The 14334-nt window shown below is 42.2% G+C and overlaps 1 protein-coding gene across 1 annotated transcript in view; it reads left to right on the forward strand.

The window, feature by feature from the left end:
• The window catches only part of LOC115175747 (potassium channel subfamily K member 9-like), a 35754-nt gene extending 24484 nt beyond the window's left edge, over nt 1-11270 (forward strand). The window contains exon 2 of the mRNA XM_029735216.1: nt 10313-11270. Coding sequence (XP_029591076.1) covers nt 10313-11250 — 938 coding nt within the window. The 3' untranslated portion in view covers nt 11251-11270. The remainder of the gene's footprint in view (nt 1-10312) is intronic.
• The last annotated feature ends 3064 nt before the right edge of the window (nt 11271-14334 follow it).

Below are 14334 nucleotides of genomic sequence, written 5' to 3' on the forward strand. Positions count from 1 at the left end.
CTCACACCCCGACGTGTTCGTTTGTCTGTTTCTTTAGTAATTCAGGGTGGCCCTTCTGGCATCAGTCTAGGAGCACCAGACACCCAGCAAGAGAAAGACAAACAAATATCATGCCTGACACCAAACACTTCAAAGCCTGCTGCTCCCAGCATGTGTTCAGATGGTGGAAATGAGTAAAACATCATTATAAGTCTTTCTTTCCTTTGTTGTTGTTAAAGGACGAATGAGTCACCTGTGCTTTAATGCTGTAATATAATAACCTAGCCAACCCCTGTGTTTTCAATGAGACAATTGTGTGTGTGTGTGTGCCTCACAGGAGATGTAGGGCAGAAAGGTAGAGTGGGTGAGTGGGTGTAGACAAGAAGGTTATCTAATAAGATTTGATCAAATTTGATGTTTGAACGGCAGGTAATACTGTATATATCTTAACAGCCTGGTGTGTGTGTGAGTGTGTTTGTGTGCGCACTCGCCTGTGTGTGTTTGAGAGTGTGTGTGGGAAGTTTTCTGTAAACTGAGATGACAGATACTGTTTTTGTACTTTCATCGTAGAGAAACTATATCTATTAAACAAATAATTCCAAGCGTTGGCTTCATCCTTCACAAAGCATTAGTCTACTATAGACTACACATACTGAACTTTCCACATCAAGCAACAGCAATTGCAATGAGGGTCTATTGATACTATTTTGCCATTGAGATATTTCATGTCATTCAGTTCATCTCCATTGGCTTTCCTCTCTACCTCTCTCTCAGGTTCTCCAGAACTACAAACCAACAGAAATGAAAGTTTCCTATGGTGATTTAAGGATACTTCATTCAGGGCCGTTGTGTCGAAATAGAGCCAGCCAGAGTCATGGAGGGAGTGTCTGAGTGTCTTCTCTACACATGCTGTTCTGGAGTGCAGACAGTTAGTGCCGAGTTAGTTATCTCTTGTCAGTGTGGCGACTGGTGACAGGTCCTCAGAAAGAGATCCACAAGGTGTTCTGCAGTCTAACTGCTGCTCCACCTCCTATCCTGCAGTCGAACTCTCCTGTCCTGACCTTCATTATAATTCCATGGCTCACAGGCAATTAATGTCTCCGGGCCACTGGAATAATGTGAGGTGGATTAACCTCCCAGAACAGACAAGCTAAAATACATCAGTTTCATCAACTACTCAAGTAATTAACCCTTCTCTGCACACCAACGAGGGGCCTCGATAGTAGGCACTTTTATTCAAAGTGACTTACAGTCATGCATGCATACATTACAAGACATTTGATATGGTTAGGAATGACATGGAGAGCAGGTTCACCAACACCTCAGTACGAGAGGTGTTATGAGTAGCACTGTGCTGGGTTTTGTATTCTCTAGACCCACTTCAATTTGCATTCCGCCGAAATAGGTCCACAGACAAGAGGACAAGAGGAATACTTATGTTCATTGCCTAACGCTCAGCCTTCAACACCATAGTACCCTCCAAGCTCATCATTAAACTCTGGGCCCTGGGTCTGAACCCCGCCCTGTGCAACCCCTCCTGTACTCCATGTTCACCCATGACCGCGTGGCCACGCACGCCTCCAACGCAATGTTTACAAACGACATATCAGTAGTATGTCTGACTACCAACAATGACGAAACAGCCTACAGGGAGGAGGCGAGGGCCCTGGCAGAGGGGTGCCAGGAAAATAACCTCTCCCTCAACGTCATCAAAATGAAGGAGCTGATTGTGGACAGGAGACAGCAGAGGGAACACGCCCCCATCCATATTGACAGGGCCGCAGTGAAGGTGAAAAGCTTAACGTTCCTTGCCGTACACATCACTGACAATCTGAAATGGTCCACCCACACAGACGTTGTGGTGAAGAAGGCACAAGAGTACCTCTTCAACCTCAGGAGGCTGAAGAAATTTGGCTTGGCCCCTAAGACCCAAACAAACTTTTACAGATGCACCATTGAGAGCATCCTGTCAGGCTGTGTCACCGCCTGGTACAGCAACTGCACTGCCAGCAACCGCAGGGTTCTCCAGAGGGTCGTGCGATCTGCCCAACGCATCACCTGGGGCACAGTGCCTGCCCTCCAGGACACCTACAGCTCCCGATGTCACAGGAAGGCCAAAAAGATAATCAAGGACGACAACCATCCGTGCCACGGCCTGTTCACCCCGCTACCATCCAGAAGTTTGGGCACACCTACTCATTCCAGGGTTTTTCTTTATTTTTACTATTTTCTACATTGTAGAATAATAGTGAAGACATCAAAACTATGAAATAACACATATGGAATGATGTAGTAACCAAAACAGTGTTAAACAAATAAAAATATGTGTTATATTTTAGATTCTTCAAAGAAGCCACCCTTTCTTTGATGACAGCTTTGCACACTCTTGGCATTATCTTAACCAGCTTCACCTGGAATGCTTTTCCAACAGCTTTGAAGGAGTTCCCACATATGCTGAGCACTTGTTGGCTACTATTCCTTCACTCTGCAGTCCAACTCATCAGCACTTCATCACTCTCCGTCTTGGTCAAATAGCCTTTACACAGCCTGGAGGTGTGTTTTGGGTCATTGTCCTGTTGAAAAACAAATGATAGTCCCACTAAGCGCAAACCAGATGGGATGGCGTATCGCTGCAGAATGCTGTGGTAGCCATGCTGGTTAAGGGTGCCTCAAATTCTAAATAAATCACAGACAGTTTCACCAGCAATGCACCGCCACAAGTCTCTTCTTATTATTGGTGTCCTTTAGTAGTAGTTTCTTTGCAGCAATTCGACCATGATGGTCTGATTCACGCAATCTCCTCTGAACAGTTGATGTTGAGAATTGTCTAGTACTTGAACTCTGTGAAGCATTTATTTGGGCTGCAGTCTGAGGTGCAGTTAACTCTAATGAACTTATCCTCTGCAGCAGAGGTAACTTTGGGTCTTCCTTTCTTGTAGTGGTCCTCATGAGAGCCAGTTTCATCATAGCGCTTGATGGTTTTTGCGACTGCTCTTGAAGAAACTTTCAAAGTTCTTGACATTTTCCGGATTGACTGACCTTCATGTCTTAAAGTAATGCACCTGAAATGCATTCCAGGTGACTGCCTCATGAAGCTGGTTGAGAGAATGCCAAGTTTGTGCAAAGCTGCCATCAAGGCAAGGGGTGGCTACTTTGAAGAATCTCAATTATACAATGTTTGCTTACTACATGATTCCATATGTGTTATTTCATAGTTCTGATGTCTTCACTATTATTCTACAATGTAGAAAATAGTAAAACAAATAAAAAAATACCTGGAATGAATAGGTGTGTCCAAACTTTTGACTGGTACTGTATATACTCCCGACTCGACATTGTTCATCTTAATATTTATAGATTTCTTAATTCTGTTCTTTTACTTTTAGATCTGTGTGTATTGTTGTGAATTGTTTGACTGTTGGAGTTAGGAACACAAGCACTACGCTACACCTGCAATAACATCTGCTAAATATATGTGTGCGACCAATACCATTTGATTTGATTTGATTATCTTGCCTTGAAATATTTGAGCAAAGATGAGGAGATACAGGATTAGCACCATGATGTTTAAATTGGATAATCCTGCTGATATCGAAGAGGTATCACACGCTTTGACTTGACCAACATAGTGTGTATGGATTTGTATAGAAGTCGTGTAAGTGTCATGTTAAATTGCTAAATATAAAGGCTCAGGGGAGTATTCAGCAATTGTATAGTCAAGTGCATCACTGTTACACATCTATAAACACATACAAACACCCACGTACTCAGGCAACCACCCACCCACACCCACCCACACAGACACACACAGACACACAGGCCTCTGCTCAGCAGAATAAATGTGTCGGTTCCCTTGACAACAACTGGTAATGGAGTCGTTATAGCAGGACAAACAAATTAGTCCAGCACGTCTCCAATCAGAGTCTAGCACTAATACAAAACACAAAGTATCCAATCACAGAGTCCAACACAGCAACACAAAACCAAGTATCCAACATCAAACAGGCACTTTAGCAGGCCAGCTCATAGAAGACAGTATACACTCTATGAACCAAGTCATTACCACAACAATTAGACAACCAGCTCTCTGGTCTGACAATCTTGCAAAATGAGACAATATTTTACTGTACGCTATATTTACAGATGCACTCGTTTATTAGGAAAGCATAACAGCATGGTTGTACATAACTGTTATTATCGAATCAGATGCCTTCAAACGATGTGCAGGGACAGAGGGAAGGAGCATACATTTGTCTTATCTGTTCCTCTAGTCAGTAGCAGGACTTGATGGTTTACTGTTAAAGCTCAGAGTCTAACACCGAGAGAAACGCAGAAAAGCTACATGTCCTCCCCAATTATGGTTCAGTCTGTTCAAGGACATTGGTAACAGCAGTTCTGTGGTCAGTGGGTTTCTTAACGTCTTAATTAAAGATTCATACTGTACTTTAGAGAAGTGCATCCTGTCAGCTTACCAATGTGTCTAGGCCCTTATCCCTTCTCTCTTCGCGAGACTGAGTACAGAGGACGTGAGGTTTGATGCCAGATACTCTGTGTGGAACTGAGTGAGGGAGACAGAGGTACTCGTTTCTGAAGGAGCAAAGTGGACACACACACACACACACACACACACACACACACACACACACACACACACACACACACACGCACACACACGCGCACACACACGCGCACACACACGCGCACACACACGCGCACACACACGCGCACACACACACGCACTCACACACGCACACGCACACACATTGTCTGAAGCGGTATAGATGATTGTATCAATATCTAATACACGCCTTTGTATTAAATAGGACAGCTTTGGTGGTTCGGTTATGTAAGAGTACAGTATCAGACGCACGTATCAGACGCACTTGTTACTCAATAACCTAGTGGACGGTGTTGAGCCAATTTCAACACAGTCATAAAGTAGTGCCACAAATCAAATATGATTTATCCATTCATCGTCATGTCTGTCTGCCAATTTCACTCATTACCACCTGATTACTCCCCAGGAATAATTTGAGCCATTAAAATCAATATTAATTAGGCTGGTGAATGTGCAAGAGGGAACAAAGACAACTGCTTGCTGCTGTTAGAAGGTGTACACGATGTAATAGCTGGAAAGACCCATCAAAAGATGTTTCACTTTTTAAAAAACACTATGAATAGGCTATGAATGAAGTTATCTAGCTAGCTCCTGTCTTTATAGTTGCAATGAAATGTTACTTACATTTTAGTCATTTAGCAGACGCTCTTATCCAGAGCAACTTACAGTAGTGAAAACATACATTTCATGCATTTTTTTATTTTTTTTTGTTCTGGCCCCCCATGGGAATTGAACCCACAAGCCTGGCGTTGCACACACCATGCTGGCATTGCAAACACCATGCTCTACCAACTGAGCCACAGGGATGCCTGTTATGAAGCAAATTTTTTAAGAACATCCTCACAAGCCTCCTGGTAATGCCCAAACAACTTGTGTTGGTTTTGGCTCTCAGTTTGGTCTCAGAAAATCCATTTAATCACTTAGAAGGCTTTGTCTCTTCCAACTTGATTGAAAGACAGAACACAGCGCTGATGAAGATGAGGGTGATAAAATCAATAACCTCCATCTAAAGGTGATGAATAAACACTGGCAAGGGGATGGAGTGTATACAGGACATCTCTAGTAACATCTAATAGCTAGCTGCTGTAACAAAGATGGTTCTCATCGACTTTTGAAGCTAGAGATGTCGAAGTAAATGCTGCTGGAACTGAGTAATATGGTCGTATCAGTGTTGTGATTGGGGCCCCAGTTGTATTTTTATGAATATCACAATTCCACTGTCAGCATCAACACACCGCCATACACTGTAACTGATCTACATCCTAGTTCGCAGGTGTTCAACAACACTTTCAGTCATCTCTCTGTCTGTGTTGAGAGATAGACAGAGCTGTGGAGACTCACTGATGTGGTGCAAAACGGAGCAAGACAAATTCCTACTGACAATGTGAGATTTGCACCTTTCTGTTATCAGATGAGCCATCCAACTGTTTTGGTGGCTGCTTGGAGAACTTTGGCATACACTTTTAAGAAACTTCGAGGAGGAATATGAGAATTAGTCTGATAGAATAACTGTGTTTCATTTGTTCAGACAGAACAGTGTACCAGGCTCTGCGTTAATAATGCAGTTCATTCATTTTCTGAATACCGCATGTCTACTGTATCACTGAGGGGACTGGGGTAGGAACATAAATAAATAAAGATGTTATGAATGAGGGCACATTCATAGCTGCCGTTACACCATTTTTCAGCGTAACATTTTTGGATACCTTCATAGTGCTAAACCTTTCACCTCGTGGAACAATATACATACTTAATCATTTGTATATATTACACAAGGCATTTCGTTGCAGAAGGGCTGGGTTCATGGCGCTTTAATGCAGAAGTAGGCTTAATCTTGGTCCTGGAAACCAGACCTTCGTTTTTTATATGTGTACATTAATTGTAAATGATCATGTTTGGTTTCTCATGTTGGGGCAGACAGTTCAAAGTTTTGTATCTGGTGAGATACAGTGCCTTCAGAAAGTATTCATACCCCTTGACTTATTCCAAATTTTATTTTGTTACAGCCTGAATTCAAAATGAATTATAATGCCCCATAATGACAAAGTGAAAACATGTTTTTAGAAATGTTTGAAAATGTATTGAAAATGTCATACAGAAATGTCTTATTTACATAAATATTCACACCCCTGAGTCAGAACATGTTAGAATCACCATTTGCAGCGATTGGAACTGTGAGCCTTTCTGGGTAAGTCTCTAAGAACTTTGCACACCTGGATAGTACAATATTTACACATCATTCTTTTTAAAATCATTTTTTAAATGGTTGTTGATCATTGTTAGATAGCCTTTTTCAAGTCTTGCCATGGGATTTTCAAGTCGATTTAAGTTTAAATTGTAACTAAGCCACTCAGGAACATTCAATGTCGTCTTGGTAAGCAACTACAGTGTGCATTTGGCCTTGTGTTTTAGGTTATTTTCCTGCTATAAGGTACATTTGTCTCTCAGTGTCTGTTGGAAATCAGACTGAGGCAGGTTATCCTTTTTGTCCTAAAAACCTCCCTAGTCCTTGAAGATGACAAGCATACCCATAACATGATGCAGCCACTACCAGGCTTAAAAATATGAAGAGTGGTACTCAGTGATGTGTTGTGTTGGATTTGCCCCAAACATAAAACTTTGTATTCAGGACATAAAGTTAATTTATTTTGACACATTTGTTACAGTTTTACTATAGTGCCTAATTGCAAACCGGAGGCATGTTTTGGAATATTTTCATTCTGTACAGGCTTCCTTCTATTTCCTTTGTCATTTAGGATGGTATTGTGGAGTAACTACAATGTTGTTGATGCATCCTCAGTTTTCTCCTGTCACAGCCATTAAACTCTGTAAATGTTTAAAGTCACCATTGGTCTCATGGTGAAATCCCAGAGTGATTTCCTTTCGCTACTGAGTTAGGAAGGACACCTTTATCTTTGTAGTGACTGGGTGTATTGATACACCATCCAAAGTGTAATTAATAATAACTTCACCATGCTCAAAGGGATATTCAATCTCTGCATGTTTTTTTACGATCTACCAATAGGTGCCCTTCTTTGCGAGGCATCGAAAAACCTCCCTGGTCTTTGCGGTTGAATATTTATTGCCGCAAGACATTTCATCTTTTCATTTTTTTATTAATTTGTAAACACTTCTAAAAACATAATTCCACTTTGACAGTATGTGATATTGTGTGTGGATCAGTGACACAAAATCTCAATTTAATACATTTTAAATTCAGGCTGTAAACAACAAAATGTGGAAAAGTCAAGGGGTGTGAATACTTTCTGAAGGCTCTGTATATCAGGTAGCGTAGATCCTCAAACCAGTTTTCCCTTCCATTTGCTTGCTAAATAAGTCTAAATAGAATGCAACACTGTGAACTGTGTGCCCTAATCTGCTACCTACTCAATCTAGTCCAGAGAAGCTGCAGGAGTAAAGCATATTGGGTCGCGGGAGCACACTTTATATGCACATAAAATCCCATTCCCTGCTTGCTGCAAATCAGATAGATCTAGTCCTGAGCCTAAAAATATAATCATTCCTCATGTGCTTGAGTGGGTGGACGCCCATCGGGGAATGTATGAAATCAATAGTAAGGAAACACAAAGGCCAATGGACTGGTTCAGGTTACAACGGGTCTGTGAAAAATAGTAGGAGAGTAATGCATCTTTGTCAAAACAGTTGTTTCCATGGATAAGAATGGTGGGTGTTATTTGGCTACAGCTTCGGTTGTTGTGAGTTAGACCTACATACTGTGTCTGTTCGGGATACAGCAGAAATGGATTACGGAAATGGAACATGTATTCTCAGCATTGCCTTTCATATTCAAAACCCCTCATATACTATACTGTACTGTATAGTAAAGCATGTATAGCCTACCCTACATAATCATATTCCATATCTGGATGGTCAACAACACTGTTATTATCTTTTTAGTAATGAGCACACGTTGGGTTTACAGTATGTGTGTATGTATGTGTGTGCGTGTGTGTGTGTGTGTGCGCACGTCAGTGTGTGTGTCTGAGTCAGCAACTGCAGGCCTAAAGATAAAGTTGAATTATCCTAAAAGCCTTATTGGCTCCTGTACCACTCCTTCCTCATCCAGTAACTCCTACATTTCCCACACGTCCCTGCAGCTCACAGGACCGGGAGAGGAAAGTTCCCACACACTTCCTCATCCAGTAACTCCTAAATTTCCACACGTCCCTGCAGCTCACAGGACCGGGAGAGGAAAGTTCCCACACACTTCCTCATCCAGTAACTCCTACATTTCCCACACGTCCCTGCAGCTCACAGGACCGGGAGAGGAAAGTTCCCACACACTTCCTCATCCAGTAACTCCTACATTTCCCACCCGTCCCTGCAGCTCACAGGACCGGGAGAGGAAAGTTCCCACACAATTCCTCATCCAGTAACTCCTACATTTCCCACACGTCCCTGCAGCTCACAGGACCGGGAGAGGAAAGTTCCCACACACTTCCTCATCCAGTAACTCCTACATTTCCCACACGTCCCTGCAGCTCACAGGACTGGGAGAGGAAAGTTCCCACTAATTGGACAACCTTATAATCATTTGGCCGTACTCAGATGAATGACTCGACCCATTTCTGTGCTGCCCTCTTATTCAATACCGGGCCTGTCTGTGGGACTCAGCTCTTATTCAATACCGGGCCTGTCTGTGGGGCTCAGCTATTATTCAATACCGGGCCTGTCTGTGGGACTCAGCTCTTATTTAATACCGGGCCTGTCTGTGGGGCTTAGATCTTATTCAATACCGGGCCTGTCTGTGGGACTCAGCTCTTATTCAATACCGGGCCTGTCTGTGGGACTCAGCTCTTATTCAATACCGGGCCTGTCTGTGGGGCTCAACTCTTATTCAATACCTGGCCTGTCTGTGGGGCTCAGCTCTTATTCAATACCGGGCCTGTCTGTGGGACTCAGCTCTTATTCAATACCGGGCCTGTCTGTGGGGCTCAGCTCTTATTCAATACCGGACCTGTCTGTGGGACTCAGCTCTTATTCAATACCGGGCCTGTCTGTGGGGCTCAGCTCTTATTCAATACCGGGCCTGTCTGTGGGACTCAGCTCTTATTTAATACCGGGCCTGTCTGTGGGGCTTAGCTCTTATTCAATACCGGGCCTGTCTGTGGGGCTCAGCTCTTATTCAATACCGGGCCTGTCTGTGGGACTCAGCTCTTATTCAATACCGGGCCTGTCTGTGGGGCTCAGCTCTTATTCAATACCGGGCCTGTCTGTGGGGCTCAGCTCTTATTCAATACCGGGCCTGTCTGTGGGACTCAGCTCTTATTCAATAGCCATCTTGGCAGAGGGAAATCAGGATGCTTTGGGGATTTTTCGCTGGGTATTATCTGTAAACAAATCTAAAAGCCAACTGGGGCAGTTGAGTTGATGATAAGTGGCTTGGTGGGGCTGAGTTCTATTTTTAATTCAATCAATTGAGGAAATGAATGAGCTATTTGACTTGCTGAATGTACTGAATTGAAAAGTGAATTGAGCCCAACCCTGGCAGTTATCCAGCCATCGCTGTAACATACTGGTCCCGGTTTCTGGTTTGTTGTCTCTCTTTCAGGTTATTGGCATACTACTGTACCATAGATGTTAGGTCCTGATCACTGTCTGTGTCTTCTCTCCCCTGCAGGGTATGACCATGCTGCTCTACCATGCTGCTGTACCATTACATCCTGGTGACTGTGGTCTGTTGTCTCCCTGCAGGTTATGGCCATGCAGCTCCCGGGACAGACGCGGGGAAGGCCTTCTGCATGTTCTATGCCGTCCTGGGGATACCCCTGACCCTGGTCATGTTCCAGAGCCTGGGCGAGAGGATGAACACCTTCGTCAAGTCCCTCCTGAAGCGCATCAAGAAGTGCTGCGGCATGCGCATCACCGACGTTTCCATGGAGAACATGGTGACGGTGGGGTTCTTCTCCTGCATCGGGACGCTGTGTATCGGGGCGGCCGCCTTCTCCCACTACGAGGACTGGAGCTTCTTCCAGAGCTACTACTACTGCTTCATCACACTGACTACCATCGGCTTCGGGGACTTTGTGGCCCTGCAGAAGAACCGGGCCCTGCAGCGGAGGCCCCTGTACGTGGCCTTCAGCTTCATGTACATCCTGGTGGGCCTGACTGTCATAGGAGCCTTCCTCAACCTGGTGGTGCTGAGGTTCCTGACCATGAACAGTGAGGACGAGAGGCGGGACGCAGAGGAGAGGGCCTCACTGGCGGGGAACAGAAACAGCATGATCATCCACATTCAGGAGGAGACGCTGGGGAGAGGAGGAGGTGCAGGGAGGAGGCGCAGGGAAACACAGGGCCAGTACTGCGCCGAGGTCACCGATGTGCCATCTGTCTGCTCCTGCATGAACTACCACTCACATGAGTTTGGTAGCTGTGGGGGAGAGATGGGAGTAGGGGGAGGGATGGGGGGAGGAGGAGGAGGAGGGATAGAATGTGCCTTCTCCCACCAGAACTCCTTTAGTTCCCAGTTGAACCCCCACCAGTACTTTCACTCGGTGTCATACCGCATCGAGGAGATCTCTCCCAGCACCCTAAAGAACAGCTTCTTCCCCTCGCCCATTAGCTCAGTCTCCCCAGGCCTCCACAGCTTCACAGACAATCGCCGACTCATGAAGAGAAGGAAATCTATCTGAGCCTAGTGCATCATAGTGTGTTGAACTATATGTTGCATTTCAACGTTTTTGCCTAAATGGTAAAACGTTGAAATGGAACAGATCATCAGACTGGGTTGGCCTATCTACACAGACAACTCATAGCTTTCCTTTTTATACACAAGTACAATGCATCTCCAATGTTGCTCCTAACCAAATCTTATTTTAGAACTTTTGTTTTGTTTCTTTTGGTTGGTATAAAGATATAATATATTGAAGCGATTCATAGGGATTGATTGAAGAGGAAGGAGCATCGGAAAGAAATGTTAAACCTTTTGGACCTGAATTGTGTTTTCTTTCTTGTGAGGGATTCAACGCATGAAGCATGGATACTTATTTTCCCAGGAAATTGGCCCATCTGAGAAATACAAATCAGAACCATCAGATGTTATTACATTTTTCCTTATTGCCGGCTCATTAAAATAGTATAGGATCTTGGTAACAATGTACCAAATGATGCACACAGCATTGTAATGGAGATATGCTATTTTTTTAAAGTGAGTATGCCTGTTTCATTGCAGTTAAGTGCTTTTGAAATGACTTAAAAAGCATCAGGTATTATTTTCTATAAGCAATTCTATCTAGGAAAAAAAGGAACATCATGCCAAAATATTGTTGCCAATCTTAGCATGTGCATTAGAAGTCGTCAAATGAGTGTTTCATTTTTGTTTCTTTTTTTTTAAATAGCAGATTTTGTATTATTATGGTTTGTGTCTGTAGATGTTTTCTTTCTGTATTTCAGATTGTGTAAAATATGAGGACGAGAAAAGGAGTAACAAGGGTTTTAAGGCTTTCCAGTTTGAAAAAGTTGCTAAGTGCATGTACTTTGTGAAACTGGTATGCATATCGATGTATGGGGAATAATAATAACCTTGCAATTTAATTGAATTTTGATAGCAAATAATCATAATAATGATTTAAAAATATACTTAATTTATTTAGCCACTTAAAAGTAATGATGTATAGTGTAGGCTAAACAGCTTATTTGTTTTTCAATTTTTTTCCATTCTGAAAAATTGTACAATAACCTTTGCTCTCAGGTTTTGAATGGATAGCCTATTTAGGTTCTGGTCCCCGAATCAAATCACAAAAGATATCCCGGAAATCCGAATGCACCTGCCAAACAAAACAATACATATCAATTTATTTTTTAAATAGTACACATTTTCCAGGAAAAGGATATTGAGATGCATCATCTTACTAAGCGAAGATTCCTGTACTATAGACCAGCGTGGGTTCAGAGCGCGCGCACACACATACAGATCTTCACTGTATCGAGCCATAGAGGAGCAGGCCAGGATACCGTACCACTGCTATTCTAGAAGAATGTTAATGTTGATGACAGGTATAATCCAAGAGTCCAAACTTCAATTGTGTCTCTAAGAATATATACACGCCTTCAGCCTACGAACACAATGACAGGCATTTGAGATGTATACAATGATGTTATCCTTGGGTTTAATCCAAAACATTGAAATTCAATGACAGTCAAATGGCAATCAATGGGTGAAAAATGACGAGATGAAGGAGCAATGCAATACTGGGCATTGATTCGTTAAGCACAAAATGTGCCAATTAAGTCGGCAACAGGGCAAAGGGGTAAATACCATGGATACCATTGGGCAGATTTCCATTGACACAGGTTAATTAAACAAAAGAAATGTCGCAAAAAAATCTTTGCAATGTGTAATGAAAACAGCAGATATTGGAGACATTTTTCTAAAGATCAACAACATTTTTATCCGTTTGACAGGATTTTTCTTTTGTCTTCTTTCTTTGTTGGGCAAATGATGATGGAAAATACGTTTTTTTAATAAATGATGATTGCCGAATAATTTTGAAGGTACGCGGGGAAAGTGATGTCATCACTTAGGTTGACAATAAAGGTCCACTTCACAATTCTAAATGCATACTGCTTGCAACATCTATTTTATAAAAATCTGTAAAAATAATGTTTCTTTGCAAGACAAGGATTGTTCTGACTTTCACGAATGCCTGAATTGCTTCGCCTTGCTTTTATGGTTGGCTGGCAAGTTTCGCCATCCAATTATTTCAGATCTACAGAAGTGCATAGACCTTATCCACATGTTGGCACATGAGAATTATTATGGAAAATAGTAGTCAATTATTGCATTCTAGTATCCATGCTGGCTTTGCAGGCTACCTGAGACATGAAAGAGATAGGTGAGAAGGCATACAGGCTGTTCCCAATTTATTCATGCGGAAATTGCCTAAATGGGTAATGGAAACAATTCAACCAATACATTTTTATTCAAGACTAGGTTTTTTGCAAAATGTTTTGGGGTTTAGCTGTGACGTCATTACATCCAGCTGTTTTTAGCGACACAAGGTAGTTAAATGGAAACACTCTAGTAAACAATTATCGCATCTCATTTTAATGTCGACAAAAAATCCCTGGACAAGTTAATGGAAACATACCAAGTGTCTGTCTTAAATGAAAATAACAAAACATGAACATCCAAGGTTCTAGAATGTTCAGATGACCCTAGAAATGCATATGTAAATATACAGACTACTTTATATCTACTGTACAGTACATATATTGTAAGTACTCATCCTTTGGAATAAAACGGCCTTTCCACAGCTCAGATGCGTTAGCATTTTTACAAATTTTAGCATATGTGCCTTTAAAAAACTATATTTCAATGTTTCTATACCTGTAGGCACATTTTATGTCTGAGAAATAAATCAAATACTTGTCCTTATAAAATATGTATCCATCTCTAAAGATTCATGTACACTTCATACAAATGCAAAACCAAAGCAGAAATTGACTTATTTTCGGCAAACCACACAGACACAAGCCAGCTGATTTACAACTTAAAAAGTACTTATTTAGGCAGAACTGCCACAGGTTCTACGCTTGTCGAATTATTGAGGTGAATGATTGGGTATAGGTGGAGAAATCACTCCTACATTGTGCTAAACTACTACATGTGTAATTTATTGGCGTTGATGGTGGACATGCACATGGATATTAAGGGTGGAGAGTCAATGTTAAAGTCACTTTGATTGATTATGAGTCAATATTGGCTATATTCAATA

The sequence above is a fragment of the Salmo trutta genome, chromosome 36 (genome assembly GCF_901001165.1).
Source record: "Salmo trutta chromosome 36, fSalTru1.1, whole genome shotgun sequence".
NCBI lineage: Eukaryota > Metazoa > Chordata > Actinopteri > Salmoniformes > Salmonidae > Salmo > Salmo trutta.